General features: G+C 39.1%; 1 protein-coding gene across 2 annotated transcripts; it reads left to right on the top strand.

The window, feature by feature from the left end:
- Window positions 1-985: 985 nt before the first annotated feature.
- Window positions 986-23,406, top strand: LOC133459854 (C2 domain-containing protein 2). Of its 2 annotated transcripts, XM_061740192.1 has the most exons (14): window positions 986-1,788; window positions 3,359-3,454; window positions 4,904-5,017; window positions 9,075-9,176; window positions 11,480-11,587; window positions 13,066-13,174; window positions 14,250-14,358; window positions 14,449-14,513; window positions 14,639-14,754; window positions 14,859-15,021; window positions 17,668-17,909; window positions 18,133-18,400; window positions 20,531-20,567; window positions 21,849-22,064. In XM_061740192.1, the coding sequence occupies exons 1-14, from the start codon at window positions 1,510-1,512 to the stop codon at window positions 21,931-21,933; spliced, it is 1,893 nt and encodes a 630-aa protein (XP_061596176.1). In that variant the 5' UTR covers window positions 986-1,509; the 3' UTR covers window positions 21,934-22,064. The 2 variants fall into 2 exon arrangements, with proteins under 2 accessions (XP_061596176.1, XP_061596175.1); XM_061740191.1 differs by lacking the exon at window positions 20,531-20,567 and having other exon boundaries at window positions 21,849-23,406.
- The last annotated feature ends 1,274 nt before the right edge of the window (window positions 23,407-24,680 follow it).

The following is a 24,680-nucleotide window of genomic DNA, read 5'->3' as shown; positions in this document are numbered from 1 at the left end:
TCATAGACATGTATACATAGACGCGTCATCGGCGCTGACGAGCCGTGGGGCCGCCATCTTGGTGCGGGCACCCGCTCCACTCAGTGGTCATCTGTCTGGCTGGCGCAGTTAAGTGTCAGCGCATTTAATCAGTCATAACTCGCACAATACAAAACGGATTTTCACGAGGTTTTTTTCGGCAAACGTCATACATCTAGGCATGATACCGGACACATGATTCGTCGTATTTTAATATTCATAATAGGCTTAACAGTAATAGAATATTCTGGCATGTGAGTATGATAGGAAGGCTATTTTGCAAGACACACAATAAATAAATAAATGTATATATATATATATATATATATATATATATATATATATATATATATATATATATATATATATATATATATATATATATATATATATATATATATATATATATAGACATAGCCCTGAAAGAGGACTGCTTTGTATACTGTACTACAGCAAACTTCACACTGAGCTTTAGGTTATATATAAACTTTTGTATATATGAAGAGTATGCATTATCACGTGTTGGGAAAATATTTGCATGCTGAACTCAGAGACAGTCAGAATTGTCAACAAATTGTTCCCGATGCTCAAATCACATTTTGATGGATATTTTTTTTAAACACATACTTGGTTCTATCTATGACTATAGAAGGCACAGTGCTCTGGCATCTGTTCTGTCTTATGGGTAGGAAGACCGGTCCAAGATGGCGGCCGTATTTCTCGCGCCCCAGCGTTCGATGACGCGTCTATGTATATATGTCTATGGTCATCCTCACTGAACTTTGACATTTAATTTAGCTTCAATTCTCATATATAGTGAAAAAAGTTAATTTTATTTAATATAACATTTCTAGAAGAAAAATTATGGTATATGTTGGTAAATTAGCGTAACTTTGTGTAAAGACGACAACAAAATACTCCGGTTAGTGGTCGCGGTGCATTGTGGGAGTTACAGTCCTGCCACATATCCGTCTCCATAAGTCAACTTTGTTCAGTCACACACGCCGCAAAGCAAATCCCTCTGCCAGGACTCTGCTCCTACCTCCAGGATGTCTCAGCCGAACTCTGGATCCATATCACAAGCTCCTCCGATGGAATATAACATCAGACTTTGAGAATAACACCCTTTTGAGAAACTTTGAAAGCTATCTAGCTACTGAGGAATAGCTAGTTAAAGCGGGCGCCACGAAGATTAGCCGACTGAGCTAAAAACTAAATATTTAATGAGAAATGTTTGGTTGTGCTGGGTTTTTTTGTTGTTTTTTTTAACTCGTATATCATCGTCCTTTTTTTCTAGATTGTGAACTTTGTCTTTGAAAAGCTTGTGCGGAGCAGCATGGGTTTGCAGGGGAGTGGACATGAGTAGTGTTATCAGTTAATGGAGATTGTGTTCATTGATTTCGCCGTCCCTTAACCGGATAGTCACTATGATGTTGTGAAGTTTCTCAAATGAGGCGTTGAAAGGTGTGACTAGTGTTTCATTTGCGAAGAATGTCCGACTTGGGGAGTTCCAGTGTGTTTGTGGGTCTGGAGGACCCGCAGTGGCTCTGCATGGTCACGCTGTTCATCGCGTCCCTCGTTACTCTCATCATATATTTCGCGCAGTATTTCCAGCATTGGTTTGTTGGGAGTGAAGCTGGAGCAGCGGGGGACGATGAGGAGGAGGAAGCAGCCGCTCTGCTGGGCTGGGCCCTGTCACTGGGGAGCTGGAGGAGCCGCTGGAGGGGAGCTTGGTGCAGAGCTCTGAATGACAGGTCCAGGAAGCGTGGGGTGAGTCTCATGATCACAAACACAAACACTCCACTGTGTGGCAGGTGACTTCAATAGTGAAAGTGTAACTTGTTATATAACTGAACTGTAAAATCTCATATGTAATCAAATAAAACCTTTTTTTTTGTATAGTCTCATTACTTCCAATCATATTAAACCACAACAGGACACAATGCATTTACCACTGCAGTCTCAGTATGAAACTTTAATGCTCTTGCACCACTTTTTAGTCATCTACTTTATTTTCCAGTTTCTTGGAATTGCCAAGTCAGGTCACGTGCAAATTAGGGATGGGCGGTATGGACTAAAAAATGTATCACGATAATTTATGGCATTTATCCCGATAACGATAAAAATGACGATTAAAAAAAAATACCAATTCAACTCCACCTTTGTAACTATAAATCTATCTCGCTCTCAGATCCGCCATGTTTGTTACACAAAAACATCATCAACGGGAATTCTTTATTTCTTTCTTTCTTGCTCATTTCCTTCCTTCCTTCCTTCTTTTTTTCCTTCCTTCCTTCCTTCTTTTTTTCCTTCCTTCCTTCCTTCTTTTTTTCCTTCCTTCCTTCCTTCTTTTTTTCCTTCCTTCCTTCCTTCTTTTTTTCCTTCCTTCCTTCCTTCTTTTTTCCTTCCTTCCTTCCTTCTTTTTTTCCTTCCTTCCTTCCTTCTTTTTTTCCTTCCTTCCTTCCTTCTTTTTTTCCTTCCTTCCTTCCTTCTTTTTTTCCTTCCTTCCTTCCTTCTTTTTTTCCTTCCTTCCTTCCTTCTTTTTTTCCTTCCTTCCTTCCTTCTTTTTTTCCTTCCTTCCTTCCTTCTTTTTTTCCTTCCTTCCTTCCTTCCTTCTTTTTTTCCTTCCTTCCTTCCTTCTTTTTTTCCTTCCTTCCTTCTTTTTTTCCTTCCTTCCTTCCTTCCTTCCTTCCTTCCTTCCTTCTTTTTTTCCTTCCTTCCTTCCTTCCTTCCTTCTTTCTTTTTTCCCTTCCTTCCTTCCTTCCTTCCTTCACGTACATTGTGCGTTGATTTAACACAGAACCATAAATCAGCTTTACACAAAAACATCATCAATGGGAATTTATCGTTTTTACCGCGAGATGACAAATTCTTATCGTGAGGAATTTTTTTGACTGTATATCGTGAACGGTAAAATATCGCCCATTCCTAGTGCAAATGTTTCCAGTGTAGCATCAAAAAATCAAAATCCGACAGCACTCACTGTAAGTACAAAACTTTTAATGAATGGTTAAATCACTGGACCAGTGATTACATCAGTGATTACATCGCTGAGGACGGCTGTAGGCTGAAACGCGTCCGATTCTCTGCTGCTGTGCAGTGATTTAACCATTCATTAAAAGTTTTGTACTTACAGTGAGTGCTGTCGGATTTTGATTTTTTTTACATGTTTTTTGGACTGGCACCCAGTGACACACTTGTGGTCTTTTTGAGTGAGCACGCCAAGTCTGCCGATTACTCCAGTGTAGCATCGCTCACTTATTGGTAACACTTTTTAACATCTGTGAACTGTTCAATAATCATTTGTCCCTTTTGATGTTTCTGCCTTCTTATTCATCAGGGAGCTGTTTTGTTGACATTTGAAGAAGATGGTTTCGAGACATCAGAACTCGCAGTTAGCAAAGTTTCCAGCTTTCAGAAGTCTGCCTTGGGCAAGGTAAATTGAAACTGGCTCCCAGGTCATTTTCATCTTTATTACACTGCAAGGGAAGCTACTTGAAAAGTCACGTTGCCTTTCAGCCAGCAGCAGAGAAGCACTAACTCATTAACCTGCCAGATTTGTTGCAGGCATTTCTCCCATTAATTTAGGCTTGACATATTAACAGCCTTCATGTGAATTCAGGATTCCACACGCTCATTATGATAATTAAAATACACTGTGAACACTTCTGCTTCAAAAAGGAAAAAAGTTGCCTCTTCTTCTTTTATGAGTTGTAAAGATTTTGTGCCAATCCGCTGCACAATGCATGGAAACCAAACAGCCGCCAGAGAGCCTTTATTTTTCCGAGAGGTCAGAGAGTGACAAACTGTTTGTGTTCCTGGCATGGTCAGCTTTGCAGTGCTTCCAATGCAAACTCAGCTCTTTCTTTGTGATTGTCATGATATGGACCAGGTGCACTGTTGTTGAATCTGGCGAGTTTAATGAACAGAGGCTTATTTTTACCCATGTGTGTGTGCGTGTATGTGTGTGTGTGTGTGTGTGTATGTATGTGTGTGTGTGTGTTTAAGAGGCTTATATACCTGCGATGCTGAGCCCTGAGGACAAACAGAAAGACAGGAATGCAAAGCCCTTATGTTTATGTTTTCCTGCACTGTGATCTAGGACTGAAACTGACAGACATCCACCCTGCACTGATATCAACATGAGAGTGCTGAGTAAATGAGTTTCTAATAAGAGAATAACACTTTACCAACAGTGATCATTTGCAGCAAGTTATTGATCTAAAGACCTTTTCCTCTCAGATTAGTGTTTTGTTCATTTTTTGCAGAATAACATAAATGTATTCTATTTATAAAAAAAAAAAAAAAGAAACTGAAAGGTATTGTCCACATGAATTCAAAGATGGCACTATTTGATTGGGTGCAAAGTTTCCCCACGACTTAAGGCGTGAAATATGTTTTTACAGCTAGATGCAGCAAAATTGGCAACAATGACTGCAGCCCTGCATTGTTGCTGCAATGACACGATTAAGGAATGATATGAATGATTTCATCTGCTTAGACCAAGTGCAAACAGACCAGTGGCTCAATCCCCCTTTCCCCTGCTGCTTCAATCAGCCCCGTTATAACGCAGACACGTTGAACCCTGAACTTAAAAAAACTTGGTACTACCGGTAACCATTAATATACATGCAGACAGTTGAAAGAAAAAAAATATATATAATTAGTTGGGGAAGTGGGTGCTGTTCCAATTCTATACCATACTATGATTCAATAGCTTTTTCATTTTTAAAATAGAAGGTTGTAGTTTTAAGTTCTTTTTCTGTATTTATCCTTCCTTATTGAATTGATTTCATATGGAAGCTTGCAGGTTGATTGCAGTTCCTGCTTTTATTTTGTCAGTCAATAGTGATGCTTCAGTTTAATGACAATCATCTTCCAACAGGAGGCTTGCTGCAGTGTGGTTGGAGAGAAACTGCAGTTCTCTTTTGGTGTAGCATCGACATCCACAGCAGATCCCTGGAAATACACTGCATGTATAATCCCACTAGAGCTGCAGGTAAATCCAATATATTTATAAAGTCATGTATTTCATGAAAATAGACAATTTTCTTTTATGATAATGGTCTTTAACAATTATGCCTTGAAAACAAGGTTACTTCATCTGGAAGTCATTGTAGTTAGTTTAATGGGAGAGTTTATTAAATGTAATGTGCAGCTCAACATTTGCTCACCGCTGGCAGCAGCACAAGAGTAAATGACTGGAGTATCTGCCTGTGCCTGGCAAATGTCCCAAAGAAACTAGTTAAGACCAAATGCTTCATTGTAAAAAGCCTCCTAAAACCTTATTTGGGTAACTCAAAACTGTTCACAAAAACACGTTGTTTCTCAGCCTCTGAGGAAAAAAACATGTGATATTAAAAAGGCTAAAAATCTTCTATTTTTTGTTGTAAAAGACTTATTTTCATGTTTATCAGTAATAATTCAATTAAAGTCTTTATTTCGAACATGATATTGTAAGTAACAGACATGCTTGAACATACTTAAATAATGAATACAAGAGAGATATGGAGCTAGAACAGTCTCATAATTCGCAAATGCACACACCGTTTCACAAATGCACACACCGTTTCACAAATGCACACACCGTTTCACAAATGCACAGAACAATTCACACGTGCGTAGGACAAGATATACAAATGTATTTTTGATGCACACACAAATATAACCTGATTTACAAACTTTTTTTTTTTGTCTGTGAGCTGCGCTGGATTTGCGTGACTTTTGAGACTCCCCTGACGTGACTCGATCCACAAATACGTTTTTTTTTTTTTAACACAGAAGGATGTGCAACCAATCAGATGTCTTCCTTTGTTTCAGCCAATCATAAGAGCGCAATTATGAGACTGTTCTAGCTCCATAGAGAGACACTGTTTTTTTTTTGGTAGCCGCAGCAGTCTTGATTATGTTCGAAAAGGAGTAGGAAGAAGTATGGATTTAATATCCGTTTCATGTCAATTTCTGCAAAAAAAGCACACTGCTTAATTTGTGCAGGGTCTGTTTAGGAGTGATGGAACTGTTATGTCCCAGATGATTAAAAAAAAAAAAAAAACACCTTTTTCTTACCTGGAAATTGTAGCAATTTATTTTCTTAAAACTGACAGTGTCAATCTCTAAAATAAAAACTTTCTTTTTCTTTTTTTTTTCTTATTGGCTTTCTTATTCTCTCTTTCTTTCTTATTTTCTTTTTTTATTTTCTCTTTCTTGTCTTGGTGCTCCTCTTCTAACTTTGAACTTGTACTGTTGAAATAAAGTGGAGCCTAAGGTGTTGAGATTAAGATAGTATTGTACATTAAGCTCTGTAAAGCGTTCATCTTGTTCATAGGTTGAGTGTTAAATCTACACTGATGCAGAGAGTAAATGGCCAGATAAGCTAACCAGATTGTATTAAGGCTATTTTTAAACCAATAAGATGCTTGTTGCGTTCCTAAGCTCATTCTGCCTCAGCTACGGCCGGCATGAAAGACGGAGAGGCTAAAGTCAGGAGCAGTGCCCGTTTTTTTATGTTTTGTTTTTTATTAGAAATCCATTATTCTTGCAAGCCCGTGATGGAATCCTCTTGTTGCTTTCTTTTTTGGCTATCACTGCTTTGGATTAGTCTGGAAAAGTCAGTCCTTTCAAATGTTTCCATCCATCCATCCACTGGAACATTTGTTTGACTGAGATCCAAGCTAGAATCCCCCTGGCTTGTCGTGTAAAGAGTGCTGAAATATAGAGGACAGGGACCCCAAACAAGTACAATATATGGACATAAACATTTATCCAGTACTCTAAGGTGAACTGTTGAGTGTACTTTGGCTCAATACACTATTGCTGCATCACGTGGTCTGCAGCAAGCAATGAGGGACGCTCGTGTCACATGTGTCCTCGTTTAATCTTCCTCTTTGGAATGCAAACAGTCTTCATGTATCTGATCTGACTTCACAGCAGCTGGATCTGCCTCTGAACCATCATTCACATAACTATATAAATAATGGACACATGCTTGGGAAGAAATTTATGGGACTTTGTATTAAAAGAAAATTAATTCTTTTTTATTTTTTTCAGAGGCTTCAGCACTTAAGTGGAAAAATGGGTTGGAAACTAGATCCTTCAGTGGTTCTTATACACATGTGTGTGTATATACAGTATCTGTAAGGATTATCCATATAGACGGGTGCGATGGGAGTTATTTTGGTTGTTTTTGCCAATAGTCTGGACATGAGACAACTTTAACTCTAGTCTGTTAGCATCAGAATTTTTCTTGCTTTACGAGGTAGTAGGGCTGGGCGATATGGACAAGAAGTCATATCTCGATATTTTCTAGCTAAATGGCGATACTCGATATATATCTCTATTTTTTCTGTGCCTTAATTGGGGTTTCCCCCAAAGCATTATAGCATAGCATCTCTGTTGGCTTAATTTTTTTTCTGAGGCAAACCCTTAAAAAAACAATCAGTTTTAATACAAAGCCTCGTGCCAAATGTCACACAGGTACCTTTGTTAACAGAGGTCTGCACAATATCAAAATGTATAAAACAAATGAAATAAAAATAAACTGCCTGCATATATAGAATAAAAATGCTTCTTGAATAAAATAAAACAAATATCCCTTTCCTGCATAACAATTAAATTAAAATACACTGTGCAATTAATACAATGTAGATAGTAACAGGCAGACTTTTCCACTGAGGTTGACAGTTGTGCAAATAACAAAACATTTGTGCAAATCTCAAATAAAACATTCAAGTCAATTTGTCACAAAATAAGCTATATCAAAATCATTAAAAAAAAAATGTAAAAAAAAAAAAAAAAGTTTTTTTTTTTTTTTTTTTAATCGATATAAACGATTGTCTCGTACCATATCGTGTTTGAAAATATATCGTGTTTGAAAATATATCGATATATATTAAAATCTCGATATATCGCCCAGCCCTACGAGGTAGTTGGCTTCTAAAAGCTATGACCTCTCACTCAGTCCTCCAGGCTAACTCTTTGTGGCTGTTGTAAGTTCTCTCTGACCAGTCATTGGTTTTGGGTCTGATGCTCCTGTAGAATTTAATTTGGATGTTTTATAGAAAAAGTAAGCAAAAGTCACAACACTGAAGGCTTTTCTTATTGGAGAATACCTTTTTGCTCATCTCCTTTCCAGCTTATACCTTTTGTTGACAGGTGGGATGGCTCGTGTGATCACTTGCTAAACAGTTTCCTCTGTGACTTTCTAAGATTTTTCTTTTGTGCAACAAACAGTTATTTGAGTTAGATTCAGTATTTCTGCTCTTGGAACAGGAAAATGTTCTTTGGAGTAGGGAATTTTGTTTTCCCCTGTTTAGATGGCAGTTCAAGAACTATCACTGGAAAAATGGGTTTAAAGCATCCATCATTTCATATTGCTTATACTTGGCAAATGATACAGACATATTTGCTGCTTTACCTTCAGGTTTAAGAATAGTTTTCCACAGGTTTTGAGATATCTAAATTCATAACAATGATTCAAACCTTTTGACTTATTTTCTTCATTCTTGTATAATGTTTGGTTTCATGAAGCGTGTTCCCAGCAGATTACATCTCACTCTCTAACAGTTACGTGTTCAAGTGCTGGAAAATGTGGCCCAGCTTTAAAAATCCCATCATTCTCATTATTGTCTTTTATTAGAATGTATTTATATCATATAATTACATAAAGATCAATACAGGCTGCAGTGGGCTTCTGGAGCCATCAACATTCCTCTTCCCTCTGATAAGGCCTTTGTTTGGGATCACATACTGCCTGTTCCATCCTACACTGGAATCCAGACATGTCTGTGCAGGAGGGCTTACTAGGGTTGTTGTTTTTTTGTTTTTTGAAACTATTTAGATGAACTGTTGAAACCTTTTCCTGACTTTAAGAAACATTTCTCACATGTGAATTTCAATGGTTTTATGTTCGAGGGTTAATTACGGAAAATAATTAATTATAATTTTAATTAATACATATTAAAACAAAAGAAATTCATGGAATGAGATTTATTTTAATCTTGCATGCAGTATCATTGAAATTTATCAGCACTGTATGTCATTTCTCATCACTTCCTCAGCTTCAACTGCATATGCAAGAAGGTGAAGATGAGATTGAGGTGAGCTGGGGAGTGTCTCATCTGAATGCAGAGGAGCTGCAGGTCACGCCTACTTTTCCACAGGTAATTTTCAAGCTGTACATAAAAATACTTTTCCTTTTCAAAATGGACAAAAGCGTTTAATTTGTGACTTACTTGACTTAAGCCCTTTGCTCCTCTAGGGTGCATAGGCCGTTGACAAATGTCCTCCATTTCACTCGGCTTTTAGCTGTTCTTTCGAGATCTCCCCAGTTGAGGCCGCTCTCTACCATTCTTTAATTTATTGTATTTATTATAAATCGTTTAATTTGTATTATAGTTAAATTCATGTCTGTGGCTAGATCTGAATTTAAAGCGACACTACGTAACTTTTCCACCTTAATATCATATTTCCAGAGTCATTTTGATGGTACATCAACTTCCAACAGGTTTAATGACACCTCTGTCATGGTCTGAGGGGTCTGTATCACCTTCACTGGCACTATGTAACTTTGAGGAGCATGATAGGAACCCTGCCACACTAAAAAACTACAAATCGTTGCGACTTTGACTGCTTTACGGCATACGTCACTTCCCCCTCCTTCCCGATTCGCAGTCGAGACGAAAATGGGCGGGGCGTGGAGCACAGAGCTCCGCAGAACCTGTTGCTGCGTTGTGGCTGCAGCAGCTCCACACACAACAGACGTGGGGAAAAGATCCTTATGGTTTAACTTTTGAACGGTTTCCTGCTCGGAGGCAGAACCACGCAGGCCAAGTATCTGACATAACAAAGTAAAAGAGTGAAAGAGTCGTCGGCTCGCTTTGGATCGCGGCTGTAACGACCAAGCACCGGCTTCCACACAGTAAAGCCTGAATTATGGTTCTGCGTTAAATCGACGCACACCTACGGCGTAGGGTACGTGGCGACGCGCAACGTACGGTGCGTGTCGCCGCGTACCCTACGCCGTAGGCTCTGCGTCGATTTAACGCAGAACCATAAATCAGCCTTAAACCACAAACACTCACACAGACCGGGGTCGGATCAAAACACGGGTTTTATTCCCACTTTTCCAGCTAAATGCAGTTGCTGGCCAGCTCTCTGCGGTGCAATTAACCCCAATCTTCAGATAAAACTAGTTTGTTGAGGAAACAATATTAACTCTTATTTGTAGCTGCAGAGGAAAAAAATTATCTCACGAGGAAAACAAAAATAATCACGCCTCGGAGCCTCTTCACCATAATATAGCTCTCAAAAAAAAGAAAAGAGGGATACAAAACATGTACTGTATGTTGTACTATTATACAAATTTATTGAAACACATGGGTCTTCAGTAGGGATTTCATATGGATCCAGACCGTTAATAATCATTATTTTCTCCATATACCGCTCCCTGGCTTCCTTGTTTAAGGTATCCCGGTAAATTCCAGTTCCTTTCCAGCAGTTTAACATCTTTTTTTTTGCCTTCCATCCGTTCACTTGGTGAAACAGAAAAGCGTCCCGAGCGTTCTCTCAAAACAAATGCAGCGACGGGACAGGAGTTTTCCGTCAGTACGCGCTGGTGCTCATGGGAAACGTAGTGTTCTTTCTGGTAAAACAATACCGCTTTTGTCCAAAAGATGCCGCCAAACTCAGAAAAGCTGAAAGTTACGTTGTGCTGCTTTAAGACCAAGTGAGTGACAAATGCAGGGTGACTGTCAGGTGGTCACTGGTGAGTAAATGTACCAACACAGTGATCTTCACCAAATGTTGTGATGTTGTCTAAATATAGCCATTAGCAAGAAATGATGATCAGTGACAGAAGTCTTGAGACAGTTAGAAGAAGGCGGTAGTTGTGGTTGAGGGTGAAATGTCAAAATTGGGAAGTTGATTTCAGCTCTTAAACATGATGGACTTCAATTTTACTTTCTTTTTGACTCTTAACAACATTTGATGAACATGTTGCATATAATCTTAAAATGTAGACTTGAGTTGAGTTGTTCAACATGTACTGATTGTGCAGTGTACTAAAACTAACATTTGGGAGACAGAAAAGGCCAGTTTATCATTTCTGCTGATTTGGAAAAATTGGCTTTAAATCTACCAACTCATTTTGCTAGTGTGCCAAAAATGAATGTCACACTTTGGTTCAAGATTTCCTGCCTTTTTTGAAGAAATGAATTTGTGTAACTCACTGAGGGCTGTTTAGAGATCAGATTTAGTTCTGTAATCAAATATCAACACCTTTCACTGTGGCATGAAGGAAATTCTATTCTTAAACATTAATCAATGTTTAAGAAACACACCCCCTGCTTATAAAAGAATAAAAAAATATTCAGTGAGAAACAGTTTTTTTGTTGCTGTTTGTTTTGTTTGTCAGTCTTTGATACAGTATGGGTATGATTTGATCTGCTATCGCTCTGTTTACCAGGACATTGGAGACAGAACGGCCATAAAGGAACAATTGATGGAGCTGTTATGTGTGACACGGTCCTCTGTGCTGCTGAGCTGCAGGTCTGCTCAGGCCTCCGAGCTAAATGTGAGTATCAATTCATTTCCCTTGGGGGATTATTAAAGTATTTTTGAATGGAACTGAATTGAGTGCGAGGATTGTTTCTGATAAAAAGCTGTCATTCATGCTCACTGTTTGCAGTATGCTGCAAACGGACTAAACACACTTTGATCTGTACTTTTCGTAAAGATGGGTGTCATACTTTTTTGCCGTTAAAGAGCCCCTAATTTCTTTAAGAGGTCTATTTAAAAAAATTAAATAAATAAAAAATCTGTGCCAATTCCTGTGCTTTAATGAGGCACTTGGAAGCTCGTAACTGCAGATAAATCTCTTTAAGTTCACTGTCCTACTTGCATCACAGAAGAGGCTGTTTCATGCTGATGGTTTCTTTGCCTAGTCACAACATGGCATCATGCTGTGTACTTCTGATAATACAACTGTAATAGTCATGTTATAAACTGTTGTCAGTGTTAAAACACAGCACACCATCCACCAAGTTTCCCTTTTCTTCTGTGAGCACGCAGATTCATGTTTAAATTTTTTTCCTGGCATATTATCACTAGCCTGTTTAAAATCATCTTTTCACTGTCTGTGGCCAAAGTCATCTCTTCAAATGTCTTATTTTCCAAATTATTTAGATTTGGTCTCCATTCACTGTTTAGCTAATTGATACACCATCAATCATCCTTTTATATTAAACTGCTTCAACAACGCATCCTATTTATATGCCAGTTTGCTTCACAGCCTGAATGACGAAATAAAACATGACTGTTGAAACAAATATCACCACCCACCATTCAGGTTGAACAGGATACTTCAGAGTAGGAACCAACATGAGTCATTTAAAACTTGAAAGACCGTTTATTGCATATATTTAATTAATGAGGTGGCAGAGACAAGATTCCTCCCAATCCAAATAGCAGTATGTGACGCATCCTGTACAGGAACACTGATGTGCAGAGAGAGTGCGACTTTGCCAGCTCCAGAACATCACTGATTTCACATTTATTTTGTCATAATTTTTCCAACTTTGGAGTATTATTGTATTGAGAATTTTTTTTAAGGCTCCAATTATCCAACAATGCCAAAAAAGACTGTTTTTAAAAGTAATTTATGATGAAAGTTGATAAGACGCACTGCTCTGCTGATATTTAAACCCTTTCGGTTTTGTGTCTGTATGTTTGTGACGACTTCTTCTCTGAAATTGCTCAAGAATTTGAAAGCAAAGTTTTTATGTTTATCACGTTTTGTGCAAATCATGGATGAAAACCTTTTGTCAACAGAGTTGTTCTGCATAATGTTCCCCGTTCATGTACAACCCATGCTTGTATTTTAAATTGAATTCACATTAAAGAATAAGCTAATTTAAGATCAAATTTTTACAGGGTTCTGCTGCATCTACATGGAAAAAAATGGGATATTATTGATCGCTCACGTCGCATAGAATACTATTGTGACACTGTTTTCTGATGTACTTTGCTTTTTTTTCGCCCCTCCTATATTAGGAATTTCACAACAAAGCGCTGTCTCCCCCAAAACCCCCTCGTGCCCACGACTGGAAGCTGCTTGTCAAAAACATCCGGGTCACACTCAATCAGGAGGAGGACGCTGCAGGTCAGTTGGATATCTACTCTTGTTGGTAAAGCTTTCATGCAGGAGATGCGAGCATGGCTGTGAAAGTAATTTGAGGACTTCAGTGATGTACTTCACAAGAGTTACTGCTCAATATCGGTCCCGGGTTTGTCACATGTCATGTTGCCATGACGCTTCAGATTACTGTGCACAGCAGTTGTGTACATAATAGCGAAAGTGAATTGAAATCTCATAAAATGTCAAGCTTATTGTGGAGTTTGTGTTATAATTGTGAAGGTTTAACAACCCAGTCCTCTTAGAGTAACAGTTTCGTCACATAACATGTTTGTTTTGCTATAAAAATGTACATCAAATCAACATTCATGAAACAAACTAGTGAACCAGGGAAACAACAGTTTTCATCAGCAGCTAAATGTTGTTGAAACCATGAAAAGTTTAGACATTGCTGTTATTTCATACCTCAGTCTGTGATCTGAGCAGCCACTAACAAAGGCCAAGAGTTAGCAGATTCACTTATTTTTCGCTAGTTCATCATGTTATTTACCGTATTTGTTTGATTATATTTCTTTAAAAATAAAAATTGATATGTCAGTATTTCTGAAAAAATGGATATGGGAGTAATAATGCCGACTGGACATGAGCGTGCCTCTGTTATCAGAAGGAAACCAGCACACTCAGGTGTTTAAATGGTATTTTTGAATTCATGAGTGAGTGTTCAAAATAGCAACTAGTGATTCAAATTTTAGACTCCAAGCATCATCCAGTATAATTTTGTTTTTGTATTTTCTGTGATGATTCATTCTCTGACTGTGTGTTTGTTCTTTTCGGGACTCAAGTAATTTTCTTCGTTTCTATTCTACACCAGAGACGAAGCACAACAAGATTATTCCCAGTGTACTGTTACGTGCAGTGTTGTGTCTGGAAGCTTTCCTGCTAAACCAACACGTTTAAATCATGGATAATTCATCAAGACCCTCCTTTCTGTTGGAGATTGATGTATGAATTTGTAGTTTTAGCTGTTGGATGACAGTAGGCTTTTGTATTTTATTTTATTTAATTTTTATACTGAGTGACATGTTTCCTCTTGTTTTTATAGGCAGCTTAAATCCTCTGTGTGCACTGCGCTTAGATGACCCTCCTCAGAAGTTTAACACCTCTGTTTTGAAGAACACAACCAATCCGATGTGGGACCAGCCGTTTATTTTGTAGGTTTCACCTTACATCATCATTGTATTTGCAGAAATGTCTTCATTTTTTTTCTTACACACATTCCAATTCTTCTACTGTCTCACCAGTGAATTGAATGGACGATCAAAAGAGCTCAGTATTCAGCTGTTGAATGATGGACAACCTCCAGAAAGTAAGGAACACTCACAATGCTTCTGCATATTTATGTTGCAACCACTGTAATAGATGTTAATGGGTCGTGACTGTCACATGCTTTGGCATTATAAAACTTAATCACATGCTTTGTGTCTTTATCAGATTCGCTACTAGGTCAGGTGTCTGTGGCTTTTGATCTCATAAGGAAGCAGCCTAAAGGACAGCGAACTTTTACACTCATGACCAAAGACAAAGTGACTGGATCACTTACTACTGATGTAAGTCCACTCAGTTAAAACAGTGACTGCAATACCCAAAGATTCAGTACAATTGCATGAAATGACTAATTTTCATTCACACAAATTCTGTATTTGTTGTGAAGTTTACCTACCTGGAGCCTAGTGAGGTACGGTCCTGGATCCCTCCCACTCCAGCCTCCAATAAGAGGGTAGAGATGGATCGCACAGTCATGCCCTGTGGCACGGTGGTCACCACCATCACCGCGGTGAAGAGCAAGCCGGGTCGACCTCTCCCGCTCATCATAGGTACTGCACTGGAAACCATCAGAATGCTGAGAATGCCAAGAATGTCAGAGCCCAAGAAGGAATTTGCCCCACAACTGGTTCTGTCAACGGCAGGAAGATTTCTGAGACCAGTCTGAAGATTAAATTAATTTTTAGTCAAACATGTAGAATTAAGAGTCTGAGAGAAATTAATTATTTCTGAAAGCAAATACAAAAACGTCCTCTAAATCTGGCTTAAATTGTGAATTTCACAACAAAGTGCTGTCACCCCCAAAACTTCCTCGAGCCCACAACTTTTTTCTGTTTTAACTTTTGAATGGCAATTCCAAGAGCTAAAACTGTACTTTAGGTGTCTGATGAGGTTGTAACCAGATTGAAGGAGCTACAGATGTAGACAAATTTGTTGGTACCCTTCCATTAATAAGATAAAATCCCACCATGTTCACTGAAATAATTTGAATGAGAATTGACTTGTGGTTCAACAGTATTATTTATAAAAAAAAAAAAAAAAAAAAAAAGCAAATGAAACTGGCCTGGACAAAAGGGATGGTACCTTCAACTTGATGTTTGGTCGTATAACTTTTTGAGGCAGTCAACTGATTTTCTGTAACTCTCAGAGACCGCTGCACACGTGGACAGATATTTTGGTCCATTCCTCATGAGCAATCTGCTCCAGCTGTCCCAGATTTGAAGCGTTTCTTCTCCAGACTGCATGGTCAGCATTTTCCACACATGTTCAGTAGGATTTAGATCAAGGCTCATAGAATGCCACATGAGAGTAGCTGTTTCATTCTCAGCCATGCTTAAGCGATTGATCTGTTTTCTGGGTCGTTATCCTGTTGGAAGACCAAGACGACTCAGACCAATCTTTCAGCACATTTGTTTCCAGAATTTCTGGATAGTCTTGAAATCTCATTGTACCTGCATAGATTCAAGACAGCCTGTACCAGCAAAGCAGCCTCATAAATTAACGAAGCCTCCCCCATGTTCCACAGTAGCTAATTTCTTCTTGTCTTTGAATGTTGAGGAACTCCATTCTGGCTTTTTTTATGATTTGCTTTCAAGTGTGGAATCCTCCTTGGTCGTCCACTTTGGCTCCAACAGTAATGGGTGGTGTGATCTGACAGAGATTTTCCTGGATTTGGAGTTGTTTTGAACTTTGTAGATGCTAATATCCTATGTGATTTCTTGCTTGTGTTGTTTGCTCAGATGTAAGTCGCTTTGGATAAAAGCATCTGCTAAATGACAGTAGTATTAGTATTATGTGGCTCATCCATGTGTCACATCTTCCTCTTGCATCCACATCCAGGGATGTTTGTTTCAGTCCTGTAGACCCTAAATTAAATTTACAACTGCAGTCACATCACTCACTTTCTCTGGCCCATGTTCCGTGTAGTGAACACCATGAAACCAAACAGCAGAGTGACCACTTTTAAATAGTCTTTTACATACTGTAGTTAGACTGACTCACCGAAGACACGTGTGATGCTAATCATGGGATACGCTTTAATTTAACATGTCACTCTGGTCACATTGTTTTCCCTGTTGAATCACAGTTCAAAAGCACTGTCTGACTTGCATTCGACAGTTTTCAGTAAATATTATTGATTATTACACAAGACTATTTCAAGTTATTCCAGTGACCATTGTGGTATTTTCAGTCTTTAATGTCTGTCTTTCTGCTATCACGCAATTCAGCTATAGCAAACTTATCTGAAAATTCTGTGTTCAGCTTGTATAAATGTTGCTGCTTCAAAAAAAAAAAAAGTATTATGCCAAAGTTACTTTAATTTTTAGCACAATAGACAGTTGTGTACCTTGAAAGAAATATTGAAGGAATCTGGTGTCATATCTAAAAAAAAAAAAAAAAATGCTTTTCAACCTTTTTTCCTTTTAATCTCGCAGCAGGTACAACTACAGATATTTTAAATGTCAGCCTAATTCCAATATACTTATTTCATCACAATCTTGTTCTAGTAATCAATCAATCTAGTAATCTAGACTACTTTTTTCTGCATTAGGGTGCTACCTACTTTCACCTACTCAATTGGAAGAGTATTTAATTCCACTAATGGTCAATAAACTTTAGGCATTAGCGCTTAACAATGGCAAATATTTGCAGTACATTTCTATTTCACTTAATGCATCCAAAAAAAGTGATTGAATCTCAAACAGCACCTGACATTCTCCCGCAGACCAATGGTTGAAAATCACAGCTCTTAGACCAGGGTTTCCGCGGGGTTTTAAAAAGTATTAAAAATTGATAAATGAAAATTGCCAAATTTAAGGCCATTAAAAGTGTTAAATTCACTGTCAGAGGTATTATTTTTTTTTTAAATTGGTATTATTTTTTAACTTTTACATTTTAAGCAGTCTATTTTATTGTTATTCACAAAGTGAAATAAATGTGAAACATCTGGTCAACATCAATGAGTCTATAAATCTGTTCTGTATAGTGTTCTATAGGTCAAAATCTGTATTAATGTTAAAAGGTTCGTGATTAACACTTAATGTTGTGACAGTTTTTAAAAAAAAATCTGAAGGTAGTGAAAAAGGTATTTAATTGGTATTAAATTTAACATAAGAATTGCTGTATAAAACCTGTTAGACCCACATGGCATGCCTGCGGAAGGGATACCTAGACTATTTTGTTTTGTACCTCTTCAGATCCTGTCCAGAACCCAGCAGTCAACAAGCCAAAGCTCACCGAGCGCCGGGTTTCGGAGCAGGCGTCCATGATGGGAGCCACTGTGAGTAAGGCCTTGTCCTCCTCTGACACTGAACTGCTGATGCTCAATGGGACTGACCCAGTGGCTGAAGCTGCCATCCGACAACTCCACCAGTCTGCCAAGCAGAAGCTCAAGTCCCCAGTGAAGAAGAGTACAATTATCATCTCAGGCATCGCCAAAGTAAGTGTGCTAATGACCGTTAGTCAAACTTCATGGCACCCCTGTGACATGAAGTTTCTCTTTTCCACTTGGTCGACAGCAAGTGTTTGTTGCCTGCTGATTTCACACCGTCATGAGAGGCCTCTTGTAGGAAATTGATTTTTTTTATCTTAACACATTGCCAGTGGGAATGTGGCTGAAAAAGAAACGAGTTTTTGAAATGGGAATATGTTCTATTTCCAAGACGCCCTTGTCTCAGGACGACGAGCTGGCTCTGATGGCAGGCTACGCCGCAGCAATGGATGCCTCGATGTCGGAGAGCAGCTCCACTCAGGATGTGACCGCGGCGATTGCATCAGGTTTTAGTAGTCCTCCAGACGGGTCTGAGCCCCAGGAAGGCTCTTCTGGCCTAGGCCGGCCTCAAGTGGACTGGGAGAGCCAAACTGAAGAGGAGCTAAATCATACTTCACTTTCCATGTGTGTAGCTGAGGCTAACTGCAAGAAGAGAAGAGGTGAGAAGTCATTGATGAGGTGCATTTCAGCAAACAGCAAGTCATATTTTTAAAGGTCTAGAGCTTTTTTTCAAGGAGTTAACATTTTTTTAATGGTTCTTTGGCATTTCTATCAAGATCTACTGAGCAGTAAATAAATCAAGTCTGTTAATGTGTCTGCTGTGTTGTTGCCATGGTGATCACACAGCAGTCTATAAAACAGTCTAGAGGGGGTCTTTACCTATATTTTTTACAAATATTTCTAATGTTTCACATTTTTGGGGGGTTGTGTGGGTTTATTTGTGCCTCCGAACATAAATGTTGTAAAAACAGCTAGACGTAAGCATTTGTAGAGCACTTATCCCAGTAAAATGCCACATAGATGATTTAACAAGCTGGCAGCAAGGAAGGAACAACTGTTTTTCCCAGTCCACACGTTTAATGAAACTGAACTTAAAATCCATGCTGAAGCCTAGAACTAACCTTTGCAGGGAGCGTTGTGCATCACCCACAGCAGTGTGCTTGACTGAAAAAAGCTGTGAATGTCCATAATGTGCAGCTTCAATTGCACATTAGAGTTTTGGCACAGAAAGAGACTGCAGAAACATTTTGTCAGAGAGCATCTTTCATTGCAGCACGTTTCAATTAAAATTAAAGCAGCAGGATCTCTGTGAAAATATCAGTTTCATTTCTAGGAATATTTGCTTACTTTTAGGAAGGATCTTCTTGCTGTGATGATCTTCCGTCCTTGTAATTTGAGAAAACCAGCCAAAGTAACTTTGGACTCCCATCCAAGTTGCCTCCTAGGACAACTACGCCAACTATTAGTTACAGCACTCTTTCACACATTACAAATGGTGCAACTAGTTCTCAGATCTACAGTAGTGTTCCTGTCAGGAACACTTAGAGCGTCAAAAAGCAGAAGCAGAAGAGAAACGAATGACCTAGCAGAAGACCGGACAAGAGTAATCTTGAACCACGCCATGAAAGAGACTTAACCTATATATATATTTATAGGAGGGGTCCACTAAGCTAATAATGGGGGTTGGGGGTGTCATTTGTGCTGTTTTTAAATACTAACTACGTGCCCTTCTGAAATCCTAGATGCAGTCCTTTCTTGCCACAGTTAAAGCTCTCTCTTTGGATATTCTGGAGCCAACGTAACCACCCTTGTATTCTTGGATGACTAAAGAAGCCATAAAAGTTATCCTGTGCTACAACTTAAAATTAAATGATTTATTTGCAATCGTTCATAACCTGATACGAGTTAAGCCTCTTGCATAGTGATGGCAGCAGGGACGGCACTCTGAAACCTGTTCATGTCAAGGATTTGCACAGCACATTGACAGTTTGTCACTGGAGGAAGTAAAACACACGTGCAGCATGAAGCTTGGTGACTTTGCTAGTTTGCCGCAGTCAGTCAAAGTGAAAATGAGTGAACTTTGACTGCTACACGCTTTGACATATGTAGTAAACACAAGGGATCCATGCTGGATGGTGACTGAGCCAAAAGTAAACATTGATCCAGTCACGATGGGAATGGAGTCCTTCACAAACTATGAAAAACATTCTTTAACTGCAAAGTCATCCTTTTCCTTGCTGCTTCTGACTAGTGGGGTTAATGCTAGTGCTTATTAGCATGAGACAGATGCATCTTTGTTTCTGGCAGCAGTGCTTTCATCCCAGAGGCTTCCCACCTACCAACAATTCTGCACTGCTCTGTACTCTGCAAGTTCCTGCTGATAATTGTGCTGCAAATGTCACATCCGGTGTGCAAGAGGCTTGAGGCGAAAGGTGGCATTAATATTCTGGGAATACTCAGCCAGTCAGGAGTATTCAGTCCAGATAACATCAAAACGTCTTCCCTGCCAGGGCAGTTTGGGGGATGTAGTTCCTCCTGAACTCTGTTTAACACTGGGTTTTTCTGTGGCAACATTTGGAAGCAAAAAAGGACCTTAAGACCCTAATTCCTGGAAAAAGTTCTGCTGCCAAAATGCATCTTAAGATGACTAAAATCTGTCCTTGGTGGTGATACGTGGCCGGTTGTATCTGTTTGACTGTTGTTCCTCAGTAATGTAGTTTTGTTTCTGTGTTCTTTTTTCCTTTCTACTGTTTGAACCTTTTCTTTTTGAACTGTCACTGCCATCTCAGAGGAGAGCAGTGCTCAGCACACATATTGTCCTGATGAGTAAGTTACCTTGTGAGCTACTTATAGTTTCCTTCGTATTCATGTATGTAGTTTCTGCTCGCATTAGAGTAGATGGCATTAGATACATTCTTTACTCCCTGGTAGATTTTAATATATAGATACTCTCATATTAAAGTACTTGTTTTAGAAAGTAGTGGGGCTGACCAATATAGAATAAGGGCTGTGAATTATATATTGGCACATTCAACTGCAATTTGATTTGCCAATCAGGTTTTTATCCACATTATAAAATATCACAAAGACAATGAACATCTGACATCTCAGAACAACAATACAATAATAAAAGATTGGTATGTTCAGTATATTGTTCAGCCTAAATCAGTTGAAATGTTTCATTTTGGATGTTACTAATGTCTATCTTCATATCACATACTAATCTAATTTTCATAGTGTTAATTGATATTACTTAAAGCTGATTAAACTAATCCACCCACGTTAAGAATATCTATAGTGTTATAGTGATTGTTTATATGCAGAAAGAAAGGAATGATGCTTGCATTCTGTTTGGACTACACCTGCCTTTCGATTAACTACACAAAGCCCAGAAATTTTTTTTCTTCTTTTTTTTAATTTTTGATTTCACTGAGCTTAGAGGTTCACGTTATCAGGTCACAATCAATCTACGGGTAGAGTAGTCAACTCAAGTCTGCTCAGGTGTGTCACCCATCCCCAACGGTGAGAGCAGCCTCTCTGGTTCAGTTGGACCAGGAAGTCTGCTTCGCCAGTTTTAGCTCAACATCTGTTGATGTTGCACGCTTTTAGGCGTTTTTATAAGCTGTTGTGGAAATTAACCCGAGATGACCAAGATAGAAAAGCAGATGTAAATAACCAGAACACCCCTGTAAGAAATCTTCAGTGCTATAAGGTTCTGGGTCTAAAGTTTATCTAAAGTCTAAAGTTTTAATATGCAGGTCCATTTCAGGGCAGAACCCCCCCCCCCCAAATGTAGTATTGGCTCTGGATACAGGATTAGCACCTGAAGCATCATGGGAAAATATGACCTAAAAGACCCTGCACCTGAAAAAGGCACCAGGGCTCGAGATGATCACATGGCCATTTTCAAGGGGATTAGCATGATACATTTTCTTTTCACTTCATCCATTTTTATTTCAGTAGAAACAAATGCTGTTTCACCGTTTAAATTATTATCCAAGTATTGGTCCATTATTTCAAGTTTATTTAGCCTTGAGTAATGTGGTCTTGACCGTATCCTTATCTCAGGAAGTCTTCAGTAACCACTTCCTCTTCTCTTTGCTATAGGCAGCTTCCTTCAGAAGAGCGCCAAGCTCTTCTTCAAGCGACGTCACCAGCGCAAGGACCCGGGGATGAGCCAGTCACACAATGACCTGGTTTACCTGGAGTCTCCGGCCGCAGTGGAGCGAGCCAGCCGAACCGCCACGCTTAGCCGCATGCTCAGCCGCAAGCATAAGAGCAAGAGCAAAGCTAACGGCTGCACCTCCACGGGGGAGCCACATGCGTGATCCCCGCGCAGCCCTTCACCTCAGTCCCTCCCACAGCTGCCATCATCGCTTCCACCTCAAAGTTGCACTAGCAGACATCCTGGTTAACTAACTCATCCTAATTCCCCATCTGCATACTGGGGCTCCTGCATTGTGAAAAGTGCGCAGATGGAAAAAGCCTTTGCTCATATCCTCCGAAGCTGACATCCCACCAAAGCAAATGTGTCCATGTGTGGATGAAGGTATCCTGCCCTGGGGTGATGGCATGCCTGAGAAATGGCAGTTTCACAGTTTTGCATGTTTCCTTCATTTGATTTTTATATGCAACTTTTTTTTAATCTTAAGTGCTTTTACGGCCCTGTTACAGACTGAATGGACTGATGCAGGCCACCTTTGTTTACCTCAGTGACACTGAGCGCAAAGAGAACTCTCTCCCTGCTGTAAACAGCAAGTCTCCAACAATGACCCAACAGGACCAAAGATGAAGAGCAGAGTGGTGTTTGTATGATTTGCACAGCCCTTTCCTTGAAAGTGCAATGACAGGAGCTACTCCTGCAGCAGAGACTTGTCTGTACTTGTTCACGTTAAAAAGATTTACAAAAGGGAGATCATCTCATCACTGCACAACTGGCCATAATGGGAGAGTAATATGACTACTTTGACACTAATTTTATGAAATTCTTTGTTAGAAATCATTCAAATTTATTCTGAACAGAATATAGATGGTATTTAATGTTTATGGAGTGTATATTCAGAAAGTCTTCAGACCCCGTCACACTGCAGCCTTTAAAGAAGAACAATCTGTTTTCATTTAATCATTATGGGGTATTGAGTGTGCGTTAGAGAAGGATAAGGCATGAGGCTGCAGTGTGTCAAAATGGAAAAAATAAAGGGGTTCTGGCTTGGAGCAGACTGTTTTTAAAAAAAATGATCATGCTAAGACATGGAAGACAGTTGTTTTTAAATGAGTTGCTGGCATTTACAGAGATAATTGTCATTTATCGCTAAATATTAAAATAAATTAACCCTTTACTAAGTAAACCAGCTGCTTTAGTGAAACCCAACTTTTGCCTTCCTCCTGTACACTACTGCTGTCGGCAGCATTGCAAATGTGTCAAAAGGGAACTGAACGAAACTTTACCAAGGAACTGTGATGCTACACATGTTTGGCTTACTTTCAAGATTAAAGACAATTGTTTCTCTTTGCAGCTGAATGTAAGAAACTTCTCTTTTTCATCTAATGTTTAAAGGCCTCAGACAATGTGTTTTTGAAGGCAAGAACAAAAGACAGTTTGCATATGTTTGGGAACAGCCAAATAGTCTAGCTGCTTTTCATTAAAATACAGCTAATGATTGTATTTGTGAGCAGCTTATTTGTGTGCATCCTTTTGACTACTGTGTTTTTTTTGTTGTTTTTTTTAATAAGTTATTCTGCCCCGAGATCCAATGCAGCACGGTGACGGAGGTAACGGATTACCAGTCACACTGAGAATGATGTCGAGGCAGCTCGAGACTTGGTTCTCAATTTGACTCAGTCCAGTTGCATCCATCATCACGCAGGACTGAAGAAAGAGCTGTTCTGAGAAACATGCATCCATCACCTGCACCGTCAGACAGAAATGTCTGTGTCCAACAAGCTTATGCACTTAACTGTTTACATTATCCCTTAAGAATTGAAAAAGAAAAAAAAAAAAAACATTGTTATAATTAACATTGTTATAACAACACTCATTTGCAGAAACATTGGTGGGGTGATCGTATGTTGGTACATACATGGCAAGACTGCGACCAATCTAAACTACTTTGGTGGGGGGGGGCAGGAGGGGCAGTTTGGGACCAAAGGGGAAAAATCATCCCCTTCAAAGCCTAAAGAATGGAAAGGAGAACAGGCTGTTTTAATCACCCTCAGCTTCAGAGCCCATACGTGCTGCAGCCTGCAAGCATCAGCTACTGTTGTGAATTCACTGTTCATGAGACGCATAATGTCTTCCGCTCTGTGCAAACAAAAACAAAAAAGGCTGATTTTAGTGCTGCTGCAGAGCACCAGTCTTCCCCCTGCAGGGATTGTAGCTAAAAAAAAAATTTGGTTATTTTCAGCAATAAATATTGAGTGAATAACTAAGACTTGTGATGGGACTGCTTCAACTGTTATCAATATTTCATGCATCACTTCTTAAGATAATGTTTTACAGAAACTTTTGTATGTAAACGGTTTTGACTCCAGTTGTAGAAGCTAAGATCTTCTTGTGCTCCACTTGTTAAGTTCTTTCCAGCTAATGCTATTAAATCCATCCATCTGCTTTCTGTACCCAATTTTTCCTCTTCAGAGTTACAGAGAGCTGGGGCATATCCAGTACTCGAGTTGAGGGGGGATGAGGGGGGATGGCACCCCCCCTGAAATAAAAACGGTCCAAATCATCCCCCCTGTAAAACTGCCATCCCCCCTTTCCATCCCTTATGTCATTTCATCAATGAATGTGGTTTTACTGCTATTTCAACATTTAGAGTCATCACCAGAAAAATAACTTATTTGACAATTTTCACTGTTTCAAGTAAATTTTCACTTTAAATAAGTAGGAAAATCTGCCAGTGGGACAAGATTTATCTTATAAGCAAAAAAATCTTGTTCCAC

This window comes from Cololabis saira, chromosome 14, assembly GCF_033807715.1.
Source record: "Cololabis saira isolate AMF1-May2022 chromosome 14, fColSai1.1, whole genome shotgun sequence".
Classification (NCBI taxonomy): Eukaryota; Metazoa; Chordata; class Actinopteri; order Beloniformes; family Belonidae; genus Cololabis; species Cololabis saira.
This window is presented reverse-complemented; position numbering and strand designations above follow the sequence as displayed.

Bases quoted from the DNA above. Each gene is read 5' to 3' on its own strand.
- LOC133459854 (XM_061740191.1), top strand. From the start codon at position 1,510: ATGTCCGACTTGGGGAGTTCCAGTGTGTTTGTGGGTCTGGAGGACCCG. The intron at 14,514-14,638 runs GTAAGGAACACT...TGTCTTTATCAG, and splicing joins TGATGGACAACCTCCAGAAA to ATTCGCTACTAGGTCAGGTG. The intron at 18,401-21,848 runs GTGAGAAGTCAT...TCTTTGCTATAG, and splicing joins TAACTGCAAGAAGAGAAGAG to GCAGCTTCCTTCAGAAGAGC.